Below are 22931 nucleotides of genomic sequence, written 5' to 3' on the forward strand. Positions count from 1 at the left end.
GATTTGTGCCTTTAAAAAAAATTATTATTATTATTATTATTATTATTATTATTATTATTATTAAGAGAGAGTGCATGTATGAGTCAGGAAGAGGCAGAGGGAGAGAGAAAGAGAACCTTAAGCAGGCTCCGCACTCAGCACAGAGCCCGACATGGGGCTTGAAACCAAGAGTCAGATGCTCAACCAACTGAGCCACACAGGTGCCCCCTGCCTTCTAAGCTAAGATCCAAGTATGGGAATTTGCCATAGAATGAATCACCTTCAGAGGATCTCTGAGGAACCCATAAAGTACTTCACACGAAAGAGGGTCAGAATTTGGTGTTACTCACGTAAATCCTTGCACTTTTCCTTTCATTACTCTTGTTTTCTTCTACCATGCTGCTTCTGATTCTGAAGAAATGAACTAGAAGTAGCATCATGAAGTGGGCAGGAAGAGTGGAAGAGCGAGGTAGAAAAATAATGAAAGAACATACATTGCTTTCTAATTCTGGTTTGTGCAATTTTCAGTTTAAGCTTGAGCTGAGGAATTAGAATGAAAATTGAATTTCTGACTTAGGTTGAAATGATCCTTTTGAAGTTTGATAATGAAACTATTTTAATACCTGAAAATTACTACAAAAGCTGTGAAATCTGGTGACATAATTTAGGAGCAGGAAAAGGAGATCCAAACATAGCATGGTTTGGAGAAAAGATTTAGTTAATTTATGATTCTACCCTGGAGTTCATTTTATTAAACTTGCTATTATAAATAACTGCAGAGAACATCTGTGAACAGAGTTTTTGTCCATATTTCTCTTTAATTCTTTATTATAGTTTCCCAGAAGTGGGTCAAAGAGTATGAACATTTTAAAGACATTCAGTACAGTCTTGCCAAATTGCTTTCCAGAGAGATTGTACCTCAAATACATCGTTAGCTAGTTGTGGATGGTTATCTGTCTTAATTTACCTTCACCAGGATTGATTGTTGTTTTTGAAATTTTTTGCTAGGTTAAAGCTGTAAAAAAGATGTATCTTTTGATTTACTTTGCTTCAATTACTGCTATAGTTAATAGGGAACATTTTATCAAGTTTTTGGTGGCTACTAAGTATGTGTTTCATCTTAATTTTAATAGTCTTCTGAGATAAATGGTAATCTCTTCATTTTAGAAGTGAGAAAATTGAGACTTAGAGTAGACATCTCAAAGTTTACTGTGCATACGAATCGCCTAGGCATCTTGTTAAAACAGATTCTAAATCAGTAATTCTAGGATTTGGTCCAGGGTTCTGCATTTCAAACAAGTGGGTTCCATATGATGCTGTTGATCCTAGTCAGTACACTACGCTTGAGAGACAGATGCTTGGAAAAGTTTAAAACCTTGCTTATGGTGGCATAGCTAGTAAATGGTGGAGACAAAAATTTGTTGGATTACAGGCTTTAAGCATGAAACTGCTCTGCTAGTGAGGTTACACGTCTTTTTGTTTATTATGTTACTTTTTCTTTAATGAATTTCCTGTTCTATCCATTGCTCTACCTTTGTGTTGTTCTTAATGATTTTCTGTCGTAAGTCTATTGGTTGTAGGTTTTTTAAAAAGTAGACATTGTTTTTAGACTAGTTTTAGGTTTACTGCAGAATGAAAGTATAGGGAGTTCCCATATACCCCTAATCCTCCTCCTCCCCCTCCCCCCGCCCTTTCCCTTATTATTGACGTCTTGTGTTAGTGTGGTAATTTCTTACAACTGATGAGCCAATGTCCATAATTATTATTCATTGAAGTTGACTAGGATTCATGCTTGGTATTATGTATTCTGTGGATTTTGACAAATTACAGTATCATAAAGAATAGTTTCACTGCCCTAAAATTCCCCTGTGCTCCCCCTATTCATCCCTCCTTACCTCCCCAAACTGCCAGCAGTCTTTTTACTGTGTCCATAGTTTTGCCTTTTTTGGAATGTCTTATAGCTAGAATCATACAATATGTAGCCTTTTCAGATTGATTACTTTCACTGAGCAATGTACATTTAAGGCTCCTCCAAGTCTTTTTATGGTTTAATAGCTCATTTCTTTTTATTGCTGAATAATATTCCATTGTATGATTTGTTTGTACAATTTGTTTATCCATTCACCTATTGAAGGACACTTTTGCTGCGTCCAAGTTTTGGTATTTATGAACACAGCTGCTATAAACATCCTTGTGTAGGTTTTTGTGTAAACCTAAGTTTTCACCTCATTTAGGTAAATACCAAGGAGCATGGTTATTGCATCACATAGTAAAAGTAGACTTAGTTTTGTAAGAAACTGCCATACTGTCTTCCATTCACCAGCAGTGAAAGAAAGTTCTTGTTCCACATTCTTTTCAGCATTTGGTGTTGTTGGTGTTTGGTATTTTAGCCATTCTAATAGGTGTGTAGTGGTATGTTATTGTTTAATTTATAGTTCCTGGTGACATGTTGAATCTTTTCATATGCTTATTAGCCATCTGTATATCCTCATTGGTGAAGTATCTGTTCAGAGCTTTGCTTTTTTAAAAAAATTGATTGCTTACTATTCTTGAGTTTTGTTTTTGAGTAGGCTGTCTACCCAACTGGGGTTTGAACTCATGACCCTGAGATCCAGAGTCACATGCTCTACCAACTGAGCCAGCTAGGTGCCCCTACTTATTCTTGAGTTTTAAGAGTTCTTTGTATATTCTGGATGCCAGACTTTTATCAAATGTGTGTTTTGTAAATATTTTTTTCTCAATTTGTGGCTTATTTTTTTAACGTAACTGTCTTCTACAGAGTTGAAGTTTTAAATTTTCTGTCTCAAATTTGTCTTCAAATTTTTTTATTACTTTAATTTTTCTTTCTATACCATTGGGTATAGATTTTTGTTTATTTCCATTTTGAAACTTCATTTTATTTAAAACATTTTGTGGTATAACGCTTTTGAAGATCATGGTTGTCTTTTTGACCATTGCTTTATATTTAGCAAACTTTTTCCATCTAGAGATCAGATAACATAAAAGGGGCTGTCATTTTTTTGAGCTCTTTCATTGTGCCAAGTTCTGTGCTAAATTCTTGGCATGCATGATCTCATTTAATCATCCGTGTTTTTTACTGTCTAAAATAATTCTGTCATATCCTCATCTGTCTCTTCTTATATCCAAAATCTGTCTTTTTTATTCTTATATGATTACCCTGCTTCGTACTTCAGAGATTAAAACCATTAGACTAAATCTCCTTCATCTTTCCGCCTTAAACAAACCTTATAGCTGCAGCAACTTTCTCCCTTTTCTCTTTTCCATTAATAGAACTGTTCTCCTTCTATCAAAGACCAGTTGCTCCACTTGAGCTCTTTCTCAAATATTTTGTTCCTTTGCTTACACTCTCTTGCCTCTTCAACTGTTCCTGTCCCTTTGGATCATTTACCTCAGCATGCAAACATGCTCTGTTATCTCCCATCTTAAACTTTTTTTTTAAACCCTATATTTTCTTCTAGCTGTGGTCCCTTTTCTATAATTCCCTGTATGAACAAACATTTTTCACAGACTTACCTACCTCTGCTTCCTTCACTTCTTAACATTCATTCTAATCTGGTTTCTACAGTACTGTTAAACAAAAATGACTTTTTTCAAACTCATCAAATGATTCCATATTGCCACAGCCATTCACTGGATATGACCTCATCTTTTCTGACTTCTCAGTAGCACTGACCATGTCTTCCTTCTTGAAACAGTCTCTTATCTTGGTTTCTGTGACATTGCAGTCTCAGGTGTTCTACCTCATTCGTCCTTTACAGATTGTTTACTTTCTCATTATCCTAGTCTCTGAAGGTTGGGTTCTGAAGCATAGTTCCTAGTCATCATTTCTTCTCTTTATACTCTACATCTCATTCATATTTTCATTTTAACTATTTTTTGGGCACTTACTTTGTATTGCCTGCTGTTTCTAAGCAATATTGGGGATTCAGGAGTGCTCTGCATTTCCATGCTTTTATTTATTTTTTTTAAATTTTTTTTTTAACGTTTATTTATTTTTGAGACAGAGAGAGACAGAGCATGAACGGGGGAGGGTCAGAGAGAGGGAGACACAGAATCCGAAACAGGCTCCAGGCTCTGAGCTGTCAGCACAGAGCCCGACGCGGGGCTCGAACTCACGGACCGGACCGCGAGATCATGACCTGAGCCACCCAGGTGCCCCATGCTTTTAAATACAGTATACTTTCCATTGTCTTTTAAATTTCTTGACTTCTGTCCCAAATAGGTTCCCACTTCCATTTGACTTTCTTAGAGACAACTCAGATTCAGCATGACTCTAGTAATGCAGAAGTGGGAACAGACTTAAGGATTTAGTCTTATATCCTTATAAAAGAGACTAGTGATAAATAGTAATCATGGAGGTGAGATCTTACATGCAATTATGAAATTCTTTTGATATTTGAATTTTGAATTTTGAAATTTTGAATTTGAAACTTTTGAGATAGCGAAGGCTTCTTTGTCAATTTTAATTTGAGTTCTGTCTTGTAAGTGACATGTGCTCATGTGTAGTAAACCATTTGTGTCTCCTTCAGTATTTTCTTGATATATTGTGGCTAAGTATGGTGTCAGCACTATAATGGTAAAGTTTCACTGGGAAGTAAAAGTAGTTTTTGTTGATTTTATAATCACAAATAGAAGAAATCAGTCACTGCTTGTTGATGTGGGAAGCATGTTCATGCTGGTGTTACTAAACACCCTTTCCCTGTAGCTAATGAAAGACCTTAGTAATGGCTAGATTTGGGGGATAGGAGTATATTTTAATTCTAACTGAAAAAAATTTGGAAGAAGTAATCTGTACTCATTAAACAGTAGTCCCTCATTCCCCTCTCAGCACTGGTATCTCTACTGTAATTTATCTGTATGAATATACCTATTCTAGTTACTTTATTTTTTAAAACTTTATTTATTTTGAGAGAGAGAAAGAATGTGAGCAGAAGAGGGGCAGAGAGAGAGAATCCCAAGCAGGCTCTGTGCTGCCAGAGCAGAGCCTGATGTGGGGCTTCAACCCACAAACTGTGAGATCATGACCTGAATTGAGGTCAGGAGTTGGATGCTTAACCAACTGAGTCACCCAGGCACCCCCTAAGTACTTTATATAAGTAGAATCATAACATTGGTCTTTCATGTCTTGCTTATTTCACTTAATGTTATGTTTTCAAGGTTTATCTATGTTGTAGCATGTACCAGAATTTCACTTGTTTTTAAGGTTCTGTTATATCCCATTGTTTAGTTCCACCAGATTTTATTTATCATTCATTTGTGGAGAGGTATTTAGGTTGTTTCTACCTTTTCACTGTTGTGAGTAATGCTGCCATGGACTTTAGTGTATAAGTATCTTTTTCAGTATTTGCTTCAAATTTTTTGGGTGTATACCTAGAAGTGGGATTGCTGAATCATATTAGTAATTCTGTGTTTAACTCTTTGAGAAACTACCAAACTGTTTTCCATAGTCTCCATACCATTGTACATTCCTACCAACAATGCAAAGGGGTTCTAATTTCTTTGCTGCCAGCATTTGTTATTTTTTTTTAAGTAATAGCCATTCTAATATATATGAAGTAGTACCATATGGTTTTCACTTGTGTTTTTCTAAAGATGTAATGTTGAACATGTTTTCATGTGTTTTTTGGCCATTTGTGTATCTTTGGAGAAATCTCTGTCAGGTGTTTTACTCATTTAAAAAAATTAAAAAAGATTTTTTTAAATGTTTGTTTATTTTTGAGAGAAAGAGAGAGCCAAAGTCGGGGAGGGGTAGAGGAAGAGGGAGACACAGAATCTGAAGCAGGCTCCAGGCTTCAAGCTGTCAGCACAGAGCCCGACGTGGGGCTCGAACCTATGAACTGTGAGATCATGACCCAAGCCAAAGTCAGACACTGAACTGACTGAGCAACCCAGGCGCCCCTAAAAAAAAATTGTTTAATGTTTATTTATTTTTGAAGGAGAGAGAGAGACAGAGTGTAGTGGGGGAGGGGCAGAGAGGGAGAGAGAGACAGAGACACAGAATCTGATGCAGGCTCCAGGCTCTGAGCTGTTAGCACAGAACCTGACATGGGGGCTTGAACTCATAAGCCATGAAATCATGACCCTGAGCCAAAGTCGGGCGCTTAACCAACTGAGCCACCCAGGCACCCCAAAGTGTTTTACTTATTTTTTAATTGGGTTGCTTGTTTTTGTTGTTGTTGTTCAGTTGTAGGAGTTCTTTATATATTCTGGATATTGATCCCTTATCAAATATATGATTTACAAATATTTTCTCCTATTCTGTGGATTACCTTTTCATTGTCTTGATAGGGTCATTTGCACAGAAGTTTAAAACTTTGATGAAGTCCGTTTTATCTGCTTTTTCTTTTGTTGCCTGTGCTTTTAATTTCATCTGTCACCTTTTTTTTTTTTTTTAATTTTTTTTTTCAACGTTTTTTATTTATTTTTGGGACAGAGAGAGACAGAGCATGAACGGGGGAGGGGCAGAGAGAGAGGGAGACACAGAATCGGAAACAGGCTCCAGGCTCCGAGCTATCAGCCCAGAGCCTGACGCGGGGCTCGAACTCACGGACTGCGAGATCGTGACCTGGCTGAAGTCGGACGCTCAACCGACTGCACCACCCAGGCGCCCCTCATCTGTCACCTTTTAAAGTTTATTTATTTTGAGAGAGTGTGCACCCATGCACACAAGCAAATGAGGATGGGGCAGAGAGAGAGGGAAAGAGAGAGAATCTCAAGTAGGCTTAGAACTGTCATCATGGAGCCTGATGGAGGGCTTGAACTCATAAGCCTTGAGATCATGACCTGAGCTGAAATCAGTAGTTGGTAGCTTAACTGACTGAGCCACCCAGGCACCCCTGTCCCTTTTTAAAATTTATGTTTGCTTAGTGTACATATGACATTATAACCACATTTAAAAATATTTCAAAAGGAAAAAGTTACCCTAATATTTTAAGTGATGTAGAAACTTCCCTTTTCCCCATTCTTGCTCTGTGAATGTTTTTACATAATTAAATGCATACTGTATATTTTCTTTGTACTCATTTACAGATTTTTCCATGATTAATGAAAATATAATGTGTAACAATGAGATAGCAAATACAAATATTACATAATATAGCAAAATATTAACATTTTTAATGAGTGATAATAGGTTTGCTTAATTTATTTTTATTTTTATTTTTATCTATTTATGTTTAAATATTTAGTTTTGGGAGAGTGCAAGCGGGGGAGGCTCAGAGAGAGGGGGCACAGAGGATCTAAAGTGGGCTGTGCGCTGACAGGCTGACAGCAGTGAGCCTAGTGTGGTGCTCGAATTCATGAACTTTGAGATCATGACCTGAGCTAAAGTTGGACACTCAAATCGACTGAGCCACCCAGGTGCCCCAGGTTTGCTTAATATATTTTTGCACATTTAGTTCCCTTTTTTATTGTTGTTTCTAACTACGAGCTTATTTTTTAGTTAACCCTATTCCTAATATAGGAAAATATAACAGCCTTAGGGTCTAGCACAATTTTTTGGGCACCTGGGTGGCTCAGTCAGTTGAGCAACCTATTTCAGCTCAGGTCATGATCTCATGGGTTCGTGAGTTTGAGCTGGTGCAGAGGCTGCTTCAGATTCTGTTTCCCTCTCTGTCTGTCCCTCCCCCGCTCAATCTCTCTCAAAAATAAAATAAACATTGAAAAAAAGAATCTAACACTTTTTACCATAAGTTCATACCATAATACTTACAGGTTCAGTATTACTTTAGCTTTCTTAAGAATATCTGGCATCCCGAGGTGCCTGGGTGTCTCAGTTGGCTAAGCGTCCAACTCTTGATTTTGGCTTAGGTTATAATCTCACAGTTTGTGGGATCAGGCCCCGTGTCGGGCACTCTGCTGACAGCGTGGAGCCAGATTGGGATTCTCTCCCTCCTCTCTGCCCTTCCCCTCACTCATGCGCGCACGCTCTCTCTTAAAATAAACATTAAAAAAAAGCATTTGTCATCCTTGTCATGAGCTTCTCTTCATCTGCCAAAGGAAGATAATTACAAAGCAGATTTAAAACAGTGTGGGTATGTTTTTAAACTTTTTTCCCCTTGTTAATTACTTGGTAAAAATAGTGCTTTGTTTTTGTCATCCTTCCTCCATCCCCATCATTTATATGGAATATTTTCCTGTGTTCATGTCTGTTTTGTGTTATTTTTTTTTTTGTAAATTGTCCATGTTTATTGAATTATGTTGTGTCTCACTGTGTTATGTATGACTTATTCTAGTTTGAATGCCATACTGTCTTTTTTTTAGACTATATTCTCCATCCAAGAATCTGGAAGCAAAGCATGAATATATTCTTCCATAGGCATCATAGAAATTAATAGTTGAACAATTCTGAAGGCATAGTAGGTGTATATCTCCAATGTTTTGCACGTTCTTTTGGCAAAAACTTTCCAGTTGCTTGTAATGATTGTCATATATTTTAGAAGCTATTATTTGAATTTCAGTGGAATTTAGTGGTGGGTCTTTCTTTCAAATTTGGTTTAGTTATGAGATTTGTTGGAATGCAGAATTGGAAGCTCAGTAAATAGGTATTATAAGAATACTCCCCTCTTCCACATTATTGAGTCAGATGCTGTGTCTGCCATGACCTAATTAGGTTAATTACACGTATGATATTTTACCTTCTTAACAGTTTGGTAAGAAGGAAAACGGCTACTATACCAATCTTAAATTCCAGCACATCACAGTCTTAATGCAGGGGTGATAGTGAACTCATGATACGTTAATAATACCAAACTATATGTTTTCTGAACCAGGGACTCTTTTTCATGCCTCTTCGTCCTTGTTGAGGCTGTTTTCCCTAGTTGGAATAACTTCTCTCACCCTTGCTTGGTAGTAATAACTCCATTTTTGAGACTATTTGGATGGTCGTCTAGGATAGTGTTCCTACTTGGATATCATTTGTATCCTTGAAAATTTTGTGTTGATATTTTGTTTGTTTGCTTTTCTCTGTATTGGACTGAAACTTCTTGAGTGCAGAGAACATGTATTCATTTTGATGTCCTGCTACATAGTACAGTATATGTCATGTAATATGTGTTCAGTGAATAAGAGTTTATTAAAACGGGCACCTGGGTGTCCCAGTTGGTTAAGCATCTGACTCTTGATTTTGGCTCAGGTCATGATCATCATGGTGGTGAGATTGAACCCCATGTTGGACTCTGCGCTGTGCATTGAGCCTGCCTAAGATTTTCTCTCTCCCTCTCCCTCTGCTCCTCCCCTGCTTGAGCTAGCTCTCTCTCTCTCTCTCTCTCTCTCTCCAAAAAAACAAAAAACAAAAAAACAAAATTATTAAAATAAACTGATGGAATTAAATTATATCATGGAGGGTCTAGAAGGAATTGTTTAATACTTTAGATGGGCTAACACTGAATGAGAACTAAGTACCTATATTTTATCTAATCTGGTTGTAGTTTATACTCAGAGCAAAAATAATTGTATTATTTTTCAGGTAGTGTAATGTACTGGACTAGACTAGGCAAGAGATTTAATGCTTGGGAATAGAAAGAAACTGACAGTAGATCTCCAGGGTGTTATCTGTAGAGGAAAACTGTCTCCTGCATTTTCCCACTCATGCTCCCTAAATATTGTCATTCTCTTCCTGCCCCCCTCCCCATTATCTATGCAATATCTGCCAAATCTGTGGTTCTATTTAGTAGAAGTAGAAAGGAAAAATAAATAATGGTAGGAATCTGGTGGTAGTGATATTATAGTTTTGAGGTGCTCTAGAGGGGGTAAAGTTCTTATTCTTTTTATTTCCCAGTACCAATCCCAGAACATCAAATTGAGAAGTAAGTGTAAATCTTCTTCTTAGGGGTACACAATAAGGCATGAATAGCTTGGATGGTGCCAAACCATCTGGAGATCCAGGAAATCTCCCTTATAGCACTTTTCCTCCTTCCCCACTCCCCACCCGCACTGGGTGATAGAGGTAACCGTGATTATCTGAAACCTTAAGGTAGATACAGCTCAACAAATAATATGTAACTTCCATGTGTAATGTGATATGAAGATATGTAAGGCATAGTACTTACTCTCAAAGGGCTTACCACTCGGGGGCGTGGGAGTTTGGGTCAGTGAAACATGCGCATATTATAAAACATGTGCTCTAAGTCTGATGACCGAATGCTGTGGGAATGAGTTCTCAATAAGAAATGATGAGTATCACAATCAGGGATGGTTTCCTTGAAGAGGCAAGGGATGGGTTGTTGAAGTTGATGGGTTACAGGTAAAGTAAATAGGCTAAGGTAAGAAGCAATGATCTATGTTTTGAGAACCATAAATTTCATTAAGCTGTAATCTAAGGTCCGAGTAGGGTTGAATGGGAGATAAATTCTAGGCAATATTAAGGGAGGCTGTAAATGATAAATAGGGGAGTTTACATAGAAGTAGGTATAAAGAAGCTATGGGGGTTTCAGAACTGATTTAGGAAGATGAATTTTTAGGACAGTCGTCAGATTGTAAGATACTACAGCTGACCTGGAAACCAGTATAAGTAGCACTAGAAAGGTAATGAGGACCTGAAGTAGATTGTAGGCAGTGGAATTGAAAGAAAGAATGTAAGACACAGATTGAATATAAGTATCTTGGCAACTAATTAGGTGTAGGATACAGAAAGTTGGAAAGTATGTTAGATCATGGAGTAATGGTGATAAGGAAGAGAATTAAGAAGTTGTTTTGGGTAAGGTGATGAGTTACGGATATATTGAGCTGGCATAATATGCAAGATGAGATGCTATGTCAACTAAAATATGGATTTTGCAGAGATGTAAGGTAAGCTGTAAATAGATTTTAAAATTCTGTGCTTGAAATTGATAGCTGAGGAAGGAATAAAGTTTCTTTCTGGGGAGTGAAAGTACGACAAGAAGAGAAGTAGTTTGAAGACAGGTTTTGGGAAAATCTCCACGTATAAAGTAATTGGTATCATGAGGGAAACTAAAGACATATCAAAGTTGGGAGGATTAATCATTGCATAATATGGACCTGCTAGGGAGGTTACTTTATTCTGTTTAAGAATCTGTCTTTGTAGGATTATTATACAGAGCATACATTGTAATGTTTTTCTGTAAACCTATGATAATTTCCTCTTTTCTAAAAGTTTTTTTCTTTTTTCTTAATCTCATTTAAGTAGGAACATTAAATAGCTGGGTTGAAGTGTTATTTATGCCTTTAGTACGTAAATTATATAACCGTAATCTAGTCAGTACTTAAACATACTTATAGCAAAGGTCAGTCACAGGCATTTACTTATCAGACATTGCTGCTTAGGAACTGCAAAACAACCTCTGTTAAAGTACTATTCACTGTTTCTTTTATAGGAAATAAGATATTGTAGCTTCTTTGTAATTAATAGGTTTCTCTGTTAAAGGTAAAGTAGAAATTCTGATATCAATTTTTATTGAACATTTTATGGGGAAAAAATCTCAACTTTAGTAAATATGCTGGTGAAGTGATCACAAAAATCTCAAACTTAGAATATCAGTTCTTGTTATACTAGATTCTTATAAAACCTTAATGAAGTCCTTGGGTTGACTTATTCATAGTAGATGTGCAGCAACCTCGACCCTTTACAACTTCATTTTGGACTTAGAAATAATAATAAAAAATCTTGGAGCCCCAAATAACTGTTTTAGTAAGCATGCAAATGTATAATACATTTCAGAAAGTTTAATTAAAAAAATTGTTTTGGAACGTTTATGCCTTACAAATATTCCTTAGAGTTGACTAGGGTGGAACACTTAAATTTCTGTTCCTTTTTATTAATGCATGTGTTACAGTTAAAAAAAAAAAAAGTAATACCTCTGAGGTGCATGGGTGGCTCAGTCAGTTAAGTGTCCAACTCTTGATTTCAGCTCAGGTCATGATCTCACAGTTCACGGGTTCGAGCCCCAAATCGGCATCCATGCTGACCACGTGGGGCCTGCTTGGGATTCTCTCTCTCCCTCTCCATCTGCCCTTCCCTTGCTTGTTCTCTCTCTTAGAATAAATAAATAAACTTTAAAAAGTAATAGCTTTATTTTTTTCTGACACATAAAATTAATACTTGCCTGAAGTAATCTTTATAAAAAGACCCAAATAAATTATATTCCCAACATTCAGAGAAAACTTATGTTGATATTTTGGGGCTTATTTTTTTCTGACTCTTTTCTTATGCTCATTTTTACATACAGGCACCTATAGAATCAGGATGATTGTGTTAAAATTGCTTCATAACTGGCTCTTTTGCACTTATTTTGTAGATATATTTCCGTCTCAGTAATACATAGCAATACTGTTCTCATTACTGTATGAATGTACTATATAAATGTACTGTTTAATCAGTCTTATGTTTCTTTTCCTTCCCCACTGTGTCATCAGTGAACACCCTATCTGTGCCTTTTTCATAATTGATTATTTTTCTGAGATAGATTTAGAGCTATAAAGGTAGTGGAATTTATATAAGCTTAGATCAGAATAGTGAAACCCTTGGAATAGAGGTATGTTTTTAGGGTAAATTATGACCTGATAAGCCAGAGAATAGTGTTTTATAGTGTCAGACTCAGGTGTATCAGAATAGTGTTAGTTGATCATGCTTAAGTGTTTCCAGAATTGCTGTGTTGAAGGATTGGAGGGGTAGCTATATATTTGAAAATGTGTGTTCTTTAACATTCAAATTGAGTGGTGGAGGATCTGATAGAGAAGATGATGAGGATGGCCTCTCTCCCAAATATGGGGAGAATTAGGTAATAGGTTGGGGATAGAATTAATGGCTAAGCCAAAATTAGAGGTGTCTGAATAAGTTCTGATTCCAGTATTATAATCCCATGATTTAGAGGCCAAGACAGAATAAGCTTTTTACAAATTAAGAATGAAAAATATATACAGTTATTTGTATAGGGAGTTGTTTATATATAGGGTGTTTATCCTATGAAAACATTACTCATGTCTTCATTGTTAACCTGTTTTGGTTATCAGTGCAAAGTAATAATGATGTAAAAGTTTCCTGATATTTTTATTTGAAGATTAATAAGGGAGTAGAGTTTTTTTTACACATTTACTTAAGACTTGTCATAAAATGGTTTACCTGATTAAAAAGATACATATAATACAAGTAATCTGTGGGAATTACTTTTTTTTTCTGAATCAGCTGTGTATAGTATGTTAATTCATTATTTTCTTGGTTAAAAATTGACCTAGGTAGGGGCACCTGGGTGGCTCAGTCGGTTAAGCATCCGACTTCAGCTCAGGTCACGATCTCACAGTCCGTGAGTTCGAGCCCCGCATCGGGCTCTGGGCTGATGGCCCAGAGCCTGGAGCCTGCTTCCGATTCTGTGTCTCCCTCTCTCTCTGCTCCTCCCCCGTTCATGCTCTGTCTCTCTCGGTCTCAAAAATAAATAAACATTAAAAAAAAAAATTTTTTTTTTAAAAAATCGACCTAGGTGTTTGACATAATTGATAATTGTTTTCAACATGCCTTTTCCTCATACTATCATATTATGTTTATTTCACTGTACTTCTTAGTTTTTATTAACCTTGTTTAATTCACATTAGTAATTTATTTATATGTCTTCTCCCATAATAGATCCCTCAGAGCAGATACAATGTTTTAAAATTCCTTAGCTCTGAGAGCAGTGTCTTATATATATGATAGTTATGTTACATTGAATGATAGGTCAACATTTTTTTTTTTTTGTAACAGTGGCCATACAGTTCTCCTTCATTGTAGTGTTCATTTTCAGCATTTACTTCTATGTGTCATTTTTTGTTATTTTTGTTTCATAGAGTTTATGTAAACCAGATTTTTGTCTCTTCTAATAAAAATAGTTACTAAGCTGTCTGTGAATTTTGTACAAGAATGAGTATTATAGGTTAATGAGTTATTTCTAGTTAATTGAATGCAATCTTATTCTGTGGGACCAAGATCAGAAAAAAGTATTTATCTCCCTAGTCTACATGTGTTCTGGGGCTGTTATCTTAATGCTTACAGGACTGTATTTGCATTCTTTTTTCATAATTACATATGAACTGACATAGTAATTCTTAGGCTTAAGTAAAGATCAAACCCTTTTAAATGGAAAGAAAGAAATCTGACTGCCTGTATTGACTTGATTTATTTTGAAAAATAAATGTAATTTTTATGCTAATGTTATTTAATGTTCAAACGCAAACTTAGATATAAGCCACTTAAAATTACAGCTGTCTTGGGGCGCCTGGGTGGCTCAGTCGGTTAAGCGGCCGACTTCGGCTCAAGTCGCGATCTCACGGTCCGTGAGTTCAAGCCCCGCGTCGGGCTCTGTGCTGATGGCTCAGAGCCTGGAGCCTGTTTCAGATTCTGTGTCTCCCTCTCTCTCTGCCTCTCCCCTGTTCATGCTCTGTCTCTCTCTGTCTCAAAAATAAATAAACGTTAAAAAATTTTTTTTTAATAAAATAAAAAAAAATAAAATTACAGCTGTCTTGTAACAAGACATATTTATTAGTAACATATTTATTACTATAAATATGTAATAAATTTATAAACAAAATACTAAATTCAGGAGCACTAATGGTCATGGGTAATATTTTGCCAAAACTTAGTAGTCCTTGAAATTTGAATATGTGGTGGGTTTATAGATTCTTTTTTCTAACTTTTTTTTTAATGTTTATTTATTTTGGGAGAGTGAGGGAGAGAAAGAATCCCAAGCAGGCTCTACACTGTCAGTGCAGAGCCCAATGGGGGCTCAATCCTATGAACCACAAAACTATGACAAGCCAAAATTAAGAGTCAGACCCTCAATAGACTGAGCCACCCAGGTGTCTCGGTTTACAGATTATTTTGAGCAGTATTACAGAGTGTACGATGGACTTCTCGGGGGTTCCTTGGAATGACTCAAGTCTCCTGGTTATTTAAGCCATTGCAAACCCTTTAAAAAACTTTAATTGCTTGTACAGCACAATGTAGTGTACACTTGGTCATCATTTGATGCGAATGCTTTATGTATATATTGTTTGCCTCTTTTATCTCATTAATTTGCTTTACAATTAAAGTAGCATGACTTTGGCCTGACACAGTTGAGCCCCAAAGCAGAGCTGAATTTGCTTTGCGTCTTAGTTTTTCAGTAATTCCAGAGGATTTATATTATGTAATGTTAATATGTGAATTTTAAAATTTTGTAAATACATTATTGTGGAAATTTAAGGTACAAAAAATTATTAAAGACATTTGCTGATTTCTGGGGAATATCTGTGAACTTTCATTTGGGATACCGTGATTTAGTCTCTCTCATAGTTATTCAAAAATAGATGCTACCTGATACCTTAAAAATCCTATAATCTGTGGCTCTTTATTGAATAATCTGCTTAGGTGTAGTATGAAAAATTTTGGCAAATGTCAGAATAGAAGAATTGGAATTTTGTTACCTTCAACTGTAGGGTATCTGTTAAATTTTTAAAAATAAATTTAATTTATGGTATAATTTATAAGCATAATTCTAATTTTATATAAGTTTGATGACAGTATAATTTTTGTATCTTTTAAAACTTTGTTGTTTTTAATTTTAATTTCAATATAGTTAACTAACATACAGTGTTAGTTTTAGGTGTATGGTACAGTGATTCAGCAATTCTATACATTGTCAGTGCTCATCATAAGAATACTCTTTAATCCCCATCACATATTTCACCCATCCCCCTACCCACCTCCCTTTGGCAACAGGAGAGTTCTCTATAGTTAAAAGTCTGTTTCAATTTTTACATCTTTTGTTGGCATTGACATTTGTGAAATTTGAAACAGTTATGCCTGTGTTGAAAGTAGCTGACAACAGAGAATGATTTTGTGTTTGTTTTTAAGACTATTTTTTAGAGCAGTTTTAGGTCCACAGCAAAATTGAGAGGAAGGTATAGAGATTTCAACATCCCCCCACGATATTGGTATATTTGTTACAATTGATGAACCTATCTTGACACATAATCACCCGAAGACCACAGTTTCACTTTAGAGTTTACTCTTGGTGTTTTGCATTCTGTGGGTTTTGACAAATGTGTAATGACATGTATCCCTTATGGTATCATACAGAGTATTTTCACTGCCCTAAAAATCCCCTGTGTTCCACCTATTCATCCCTTCTCTGACCAACCCTTGGCAAACCACTGTTGTTTTTACTGCCTTCATGGTCAGAGTCTTACCTTTTTCAGAATGTCTTATTGTTGGAATCATACAACATGTAGCCTTTTCAGATTCATCTTTTTTCATTTAGTAATAAGCATTTCAGGTTACTCCATGTCTTTTCAGTGCTTGCTAACTCATTTCTTTTTAGTGTGGTATGATGTACCACATCTTGATTGCTTCTAAGTTTGGCAATTATGAATAAAACTACTATAAACATTTCTGTATGCGTTTTTGTGTACACATAAGTTTCCATCTCCTTTGGGTAAATACCAAGAAGCTGGATTACTAGATCATCTGGTTAGAGTATGTTTAGTTTTGTAGGAAACCAACAACCTGTCTTCCAAAGTGGCTGTACCATTTTGCATTCCCACCAGCAGTGAATGAGAATTCCTGTTGTTCCACAGCCTCGTCAGTATTTGGTGTTATCAGTGTCCTGTACTTCAGACATTCTGATAAGGTGTAATGGTATCTTGTTGTTGTTTTAATTTACATTTCCCTGATGGCGTATGATGTGGAGCATCTTATCATGGGCTTATTGCCATCTGTGTGTCTTCTGTGATGAGGTGTGTGTGAAGGTCTTTGGTCCCTATTTTAATTGATTTTTTTCCCTATTGTTGACTTTGAAGAGTTGTTTTTATTTTGAGTAACAGTCCTTTATCGGTTGTGTCTTCTGTAGATATTTTCTTCCAGTCTGCGGTTTGTCTTCTCATTTCTCTTGACATTGTCTTGTGTAGAGCAGAAGTTTTTAATTTCGATGAAATCTAATTTATCCGTTATTTATTTCATGGATCTTGCCTTTGATTTTGTATTTAAGAGTCATTGACATACCCAAGGTCACCCGGATTTTCTCCTGTGTTATCTTCCAGGAGTTGCATAGTTTTGCAGTTTACTTTTAGGTCTATCATCCATTTTGAGTTAATTTTTGTGAGGAGTGTAAGCTGTGTGTGTGTGTGTGTGTGTGTGTGTGTGTGTGTTTTATTTAAATGTCCAGTTGTTTCAGACCATTTGTTGAAAAGACCGTCTTTCCTCCATTGTATTGCCTTTGTTCCTTTGTTAAAGATAGTTAACTGTTTTTATGTGGTTCTATTTCTAGGCTGTTTTGTTCCATGGAACTTTTTTGTCCATTTTTAACCAGTACCACACTTGATTAGTATATCTGTCTTGATTACTATAGCGGTAGAGTGAATCTTGAAGTTGAGTAGTGTTAGTCTTCCCACTTTGTTGTTCTCCTTCAATACTGTATTGGCTATTCTGTGTCTTTTGCCTTTACATTTTAGAATCAGTTTGTTGATGTACACAAAATAATATGCTGGTATTTTGGTTGGGGTTGCATTGACTCTATATTTCAGATTGGGAAGAATGGGCATCTTGACAGTATTGAGTCTTCCTATCCATTTATTCAGTTCTTTGATTTTGTTTGTTGGAGTTTTGCCATGTTCCTTATATAGATCTCAGACATATTCTGTTAGATCTGTACTTAAGTATTTTATATTTTTGGTTATTAATGTAAGTGATATTGTTTTTAATATCAAATTCCACTTGTTCATTGCTACTGTATTCATTGCTGGAAAGCTGTTGACTTTTTTATGTTAACCTTGTATCCTGCAACCTTGATGTAATCTTTTTATTAAGTTCCAAGAATTTTTTTGGTCAATTCTTTGGGATTTCTATATAGGTGATCATGTCATCTATGCCCTTTCCTTCTAAAGGGTTTCAGGAATAACTTTTTTCTTTTAATACATTAGAAACCATTTAGTTTTATTAAATATATAAAGTTCATACTTGGTCTAAATAAAGCACTTAAATAAAGCACACCACTTTGTGCTCCTTGGTGAAAAAATAGATTACAAACAATCAAGAAACATTTTTGGGGATGCCTGGGTGGCCCAGTCAGTTAAGTGTCTGACTTCCGTGCAGGTCATGATCTCACGGTTAGTGGGTTTGAGCCCCACTTTGGGCTCTGACAGCTCAGAGCCTGGAGCCTGCTTCGGATTCTCTCTCTCTCTCTCTCTCTCTCTCTCTCTCTCTCTCTCTCTCTCTCCCCCTCTCCTCCCCCTCCCCCACTCACACTCAGTCTCTCTCAAAAATAAATAAATGTTAAAAAAAATAAAAGCATTTTTGTTCTTCTGATACAATCATCTGAGAGTTGTGTGTTCTTTGGTTTTCAAGACTGAGGCCAATTATTTAGTAAACATGAATGTACAATAAATGTATGCCCTTGTAGAAAAGTAAGCTATACTTTTCTCTGATGTATGTGAATATTCTTTCATTTCAATCACATCAGCTGATATTCCTGACTTCTATATATTCATGACTTCACTATTATGAGGATACATCAGGATTTTAAAGGACTCCCAACTTTTTTTCCTTAAAGAGCAATTGGTATAGCAATTTATTTATAAAATTCACAGTGTTCCTTTGCCTTACTTTAATGTAGAAGAATGATGCCCTAAATACATACTTCATGTTGGTTTACATCAATGTTATATCAGCCACAAAAAGCATCTCTCATATATTTTACATTATGGGGTCTTCAGTCTTCTGTGGAAAAGTAGATATACACAAAGCCTACCTAATATAAAAGGGTCTCATATCTTTGATGATCAATCAGCTACATGATTTCATATATTCACTAGGAACAAAGGCAGAGCATGAAATGATAATATTTGCTCTTCAAAAAATCTCAAATACTATCCAATATAAAAAAGGGTACATTGAAAATATTTGTTTGTCCAGATATCCATCCCCTTGATCCTTTGAGGCATACTATCAAATAAATTTTCTAAGTGTTTTAATTTTGAATTATTCTCTAGAGTTAATACTCTGATTTAGAGTAATTTCTGAAAAGTGTTAATGACTTGCTGCTTTTACTGTGAATTCAAGAAAAGTTGTTGATTGTTGTCATTGTGTTGAGCTTTTTATTTGTTAGGATGGAATAGTGTCTTTCAGGCTCCTTACATGTATAATCAGAATCTAGAAGTCTGTATGGTGGGGTTTTTTTTTAAGTATTTATCTTCTACCAGATTTGGTTTCAACTCTGTTGTTAATTCAAGTATTGATAAGAGTGAGATTACTGTGCTCTCTTCAGCAGCACATATACTAAATTTGGAACGATACAGAGAAGATTAGCGTGGCTCCTGTGCAAGGATGACATGCAAATTCATGAAGCGTTCCATGTTTTTTTCACTCATATGAGGACTTTAAGAGACCAAACAGATGAACATAAGGAAGGGAAACAAAAATAATACAAAAACAGGGAGAGGGACAAAACAGAAGAGACTCATAAATATGGAGAACAAACTGAGGGTTGCTAGAGGGGTTGTGGGAGGGGGGGATGGGCTAAATGGGTAAGGGGCACTAAGGAATCTACTCCTGAAATCATTGTTGCACTATATGCTAACTAATTTGGATGTAAATTTTAAAAAATAAAAAATAAAATTAAAAAAAGATTACTAAGGATTAAGATAGAAAGAAAAAAAAGCTAATATAGTTATCTTTAACTCTTTGCAAGATAAACTGAGTATAATTTGATTATTTTGTTGACTGCTCCTTCTTCAAAAGAATTTTGCTCTCCCTGGAAAATCATATCTAGGGTTGTTAATTTTGACTCCTGTACTGTGTAGGAAAGAGAGGAGAGTGGAATGTAGTGAACTTTGAATAGCTAATGAACACTCAAAGAGATAATGACAGCATATCATGATTTGTAGTTTTAGAAAGTGGTTTTACATTCATTATCTTATTTGGTATTCACACTACTTAGAATGGTTGATATAGAGGTTTATCTCTTTTGCTTTCTAATTGAGGAAATTGAGAAACTGTTAATCTTGTCCAAGTTGATACCTTGTAAAGTAAATAGTAGAGATGACATGAAAATAAAAGGTTTCTTGTTCAGAGGCTCATGTACTTTCTACTGAACTACAGTCTCTTTTCTTTTTTTATGTTAAAAAATTTTTTAACGTTTATTTATTTTTTGAGAGATAGAGAGAGAGACAGAGCGTGAGTGGGTGAGGGGCAGAGAGAGGGAGTCACAGATTCTGAAGCAGGCTCCATGCTCCAAGTTGTCAGCATAGAGCCTAGGGTGGCGCTGGAACTCATGAACCGTGAGATCATGAGCTGAGCTGAAGTCGGACACTTTAACCAACTGAGCCACCCAGGCACCCTAAACCAAAGTTTTCTATAGAAGATGGTATCTAGCATTTAGCAACATAGCATATGTATCTTTACCATTGTTTTGCCTTGTGACCTTGGAAATAATGATTTAACCACTTTTTACTGTGTACTCTGTTCTTCAACCAGAGTTTGATACTTGGCAATTTATGTCCCATAGAGTTATAGCACTTAAAGTGATTGAGAAGAAAGATTTAATTAATTTTAATTTTTCATTATTTGCCGCAATTATTACCTATTTTTATTTACAGTGTCATTTTTACTTATCATTATAATTGTTTTATCATTATTATTACTTTAATGAGACATTACATTATACCCACATTTCACATTTAGAATGGAAGGAAAGAACAAATTCAGAAAACTAGAGAAATGGATGCTAGAATTTATACATTCACATTAGTGCTACTTTTCCAGACAGTGATCTTGAGAAGCTATGTACTTGCTGCCATTGCTCAAAATATCCAGTGGATCGGGGGCGCCTGGGGGCTCAGTCAGTTGAGCATCTAACTTCGGCTCAGGTCATGATTTCATGGTTCATGAGTTCGAGTCCTGAGTCAGGCTCTGTGCTGACAGCTGGAAGCCTGGAGTCTGCTTCAGATTCTGTGTCTCCCTCTCTCTCTGCCCCTTCCTTGCTCATGCTCTGTCTCTCTCAAAAATAAATAAACATTAAAAAAATTTTTTTAAAAATCCAGTGGATCTCATTTTTAAAATAATGGCTATAGGATTTTATGCATCTATACAAAGATGTATCTATTCAACATGAAAATATTAACTCAGCCAACAGTTGTTGGGTTTACATGATACTGATAATTAACGTTCAGAACATTTTTAACTAGTGTATGTAGATTCAGAAACAATGGATTTTATGAGTATTTTTGTAGAGTAGATTGATAGAATGAGTTATCTTTAAATTGATGATTGTTTTTTCCCCCTTTAGTCAGCAGATAAGCAGCGAGCTCTAGAAGAAACCAAAGCCTACACCACCCAGTCCTTAGCAAGTGTTGCGTATCTGATAAATACCTTGGCCAACAATGTCCTGCAGATGCTGGATATCCAAGCATCCCAGCTACGAAGGATGGAATCTTCAATCAATCATATTTCACAAGTGAGACCACACTGCTTTTCTATTTTGCCTATGAGGAACACTATAAACACAAGCAATCTGTATAATGCTGGCAGGCTTTATCATGTGAGTTAACTCACATGTATGATTTGCAAAATACAAATTCAGTATCAGGTTGTTTTTGATTCTTTTTGTGGAGCGATTCTCTATGAATTTGACAGGGAAGCAGATTTTAATACTTTTATTAAAATTCAGTAGTCATGTTAAAATAATCATCTTTGAGTGAAAATTTCTCTGGTTTCTTCCAACTTGTACTGAATTCCACATTTCTTTATCTTAAAAAAAAAAATTAATGTGATAGCCTAATCACTTCTTTACATTTTTTTTTCTGTTGGTAGGACTTTTGTTTAATCAGGATGGTACCATATCTCAATAAAGAAAATATTAATTTAAGTGAACTTATAAAATTATCTTTATATAAAACTTAAAAAAGTTTAATGTTATACTTTTTTCCATTGTAAAAGCCATTCCCTTAATATATAGAAAAATAAAAAAATGGAAAAACAAACCCTTTCACCACTGTTTAAACTTTTTACTTTTAATACTTTATTCCATTTTTCCTATAAATAGTTTTAAAAACGTAGCTGTGATTATATTATGTATAGAATTTTGGATTTTGTTCTTTTAACTTACTATGACAACAGATATCTTCCCATGATGTTACAAGTTCTTCATAAACATTTTCAATGGCTGTATAATATTGCATGTGTATGTCACAGCTTTCGTAACCATTTCTGTATTTGGGGCCATTTAAATAATACTGCAGTGAAAAGCCAATTTGTAATTGCAAAATGAATTTTAAAAAACATTAAAAAGATAAAGGTTTTGATCTGCCTGCTTCTCTTTGATGAGATCTTTGGAGCTTTTCTAGTTCAGCTGTCTTGTTACTGAGTAGCAGAGTTCAGGATGCTTCTGAAATTGACTAATCCAACAAATTTTCAAAGTCTGAAGCTTAATTTGTGTAATTAAATAAAATAGAGTCCAGATAATCAAACCAGATATGAGAAGACTCACTTATATTTGCTATTTGAAAGTTCACCAAACTGATTTAGAGGGACTTCTTGTTATTTAATACTATTTAATCTTAAAAATGTATTTGCCACTGTAAGGTTTTCTTTACATCCCATATGAAATTCTGTAGACATTGTATAATTTACTGCTTGCTATATTGCTGTATCTCTTAAAGTAAAAAACAAACCCTCCCCCAAACCCCCCAAGAATTGGTGAGTTTTAATGAGAAGTAAATTTTATTTGGAAGTGACCCCTTAGAAGAAATAATAATAATGAAATAGATGAACTTGGTTTTCTGTAAAAGGAGGGATATTGACAAATTACTAATCTGATAGAGAATTTTGGGGTTTACAATTAAGAGTTTTAGAATTTCTGCATATTTGAAGTCTTAGCAAAGGACCAAAAAAGACTATGAGAAGAAAAGTTCAAATGCAGAAGAAACATTAATAGAGTTTCTAAAAAGGATGAACAATTTGTTATTAGTTTGTG

The 22931-nt window shown here is 35.3% G+C and overlaps 1 protein-coding gene and 1 non-coding gene across 21 annotated transcripts in view; both read left to right on the plus strand.

Moving 5' to 3' along the window:
* Positions 1-22931, plus strand: part of ABI2 (abl interactor 2) — a 139527-nt gene that overhangs the window by 36787 nt on the left and 79809 nt on the right. For all 20 annotated transcript variants that reach the window (XM_042995133.1, XM_042995129.1, XM_042995128.1 and 17 more), the window contains exon 2: positions 21246-21413. In XM_042995133.1, coding sequence (XP_042851067.1) covers positions 21246-21413 — 168 coding nt within the window. The remainder of the gene's footprint in view (positions 1-21245; positions 21414-22931) is intronic.
* On the plus strand, positions 19214-19320 carry LOC122241626. Its single transcript, XR_006221868.1, has one exon. It is a non-coding gene; the product is annotated as a U6 spliceosomal RNA (small nuclear RNA).

The sequence above is a fragment of the Panthera tigris genome, chromosome C1, assembly GCF_018350195.1.
Source record: "Panthera tigris isolate Pti1 chromosome C1, P.tigris_Pti1_mat1.1, whole genome shotgun sequence".
Classification (NCBI taxonomy): Eukaryota; Metazoa; Chordata; class Mammalia; order Carnivora; family Felidae; genus Panthera; species Panthera tigris.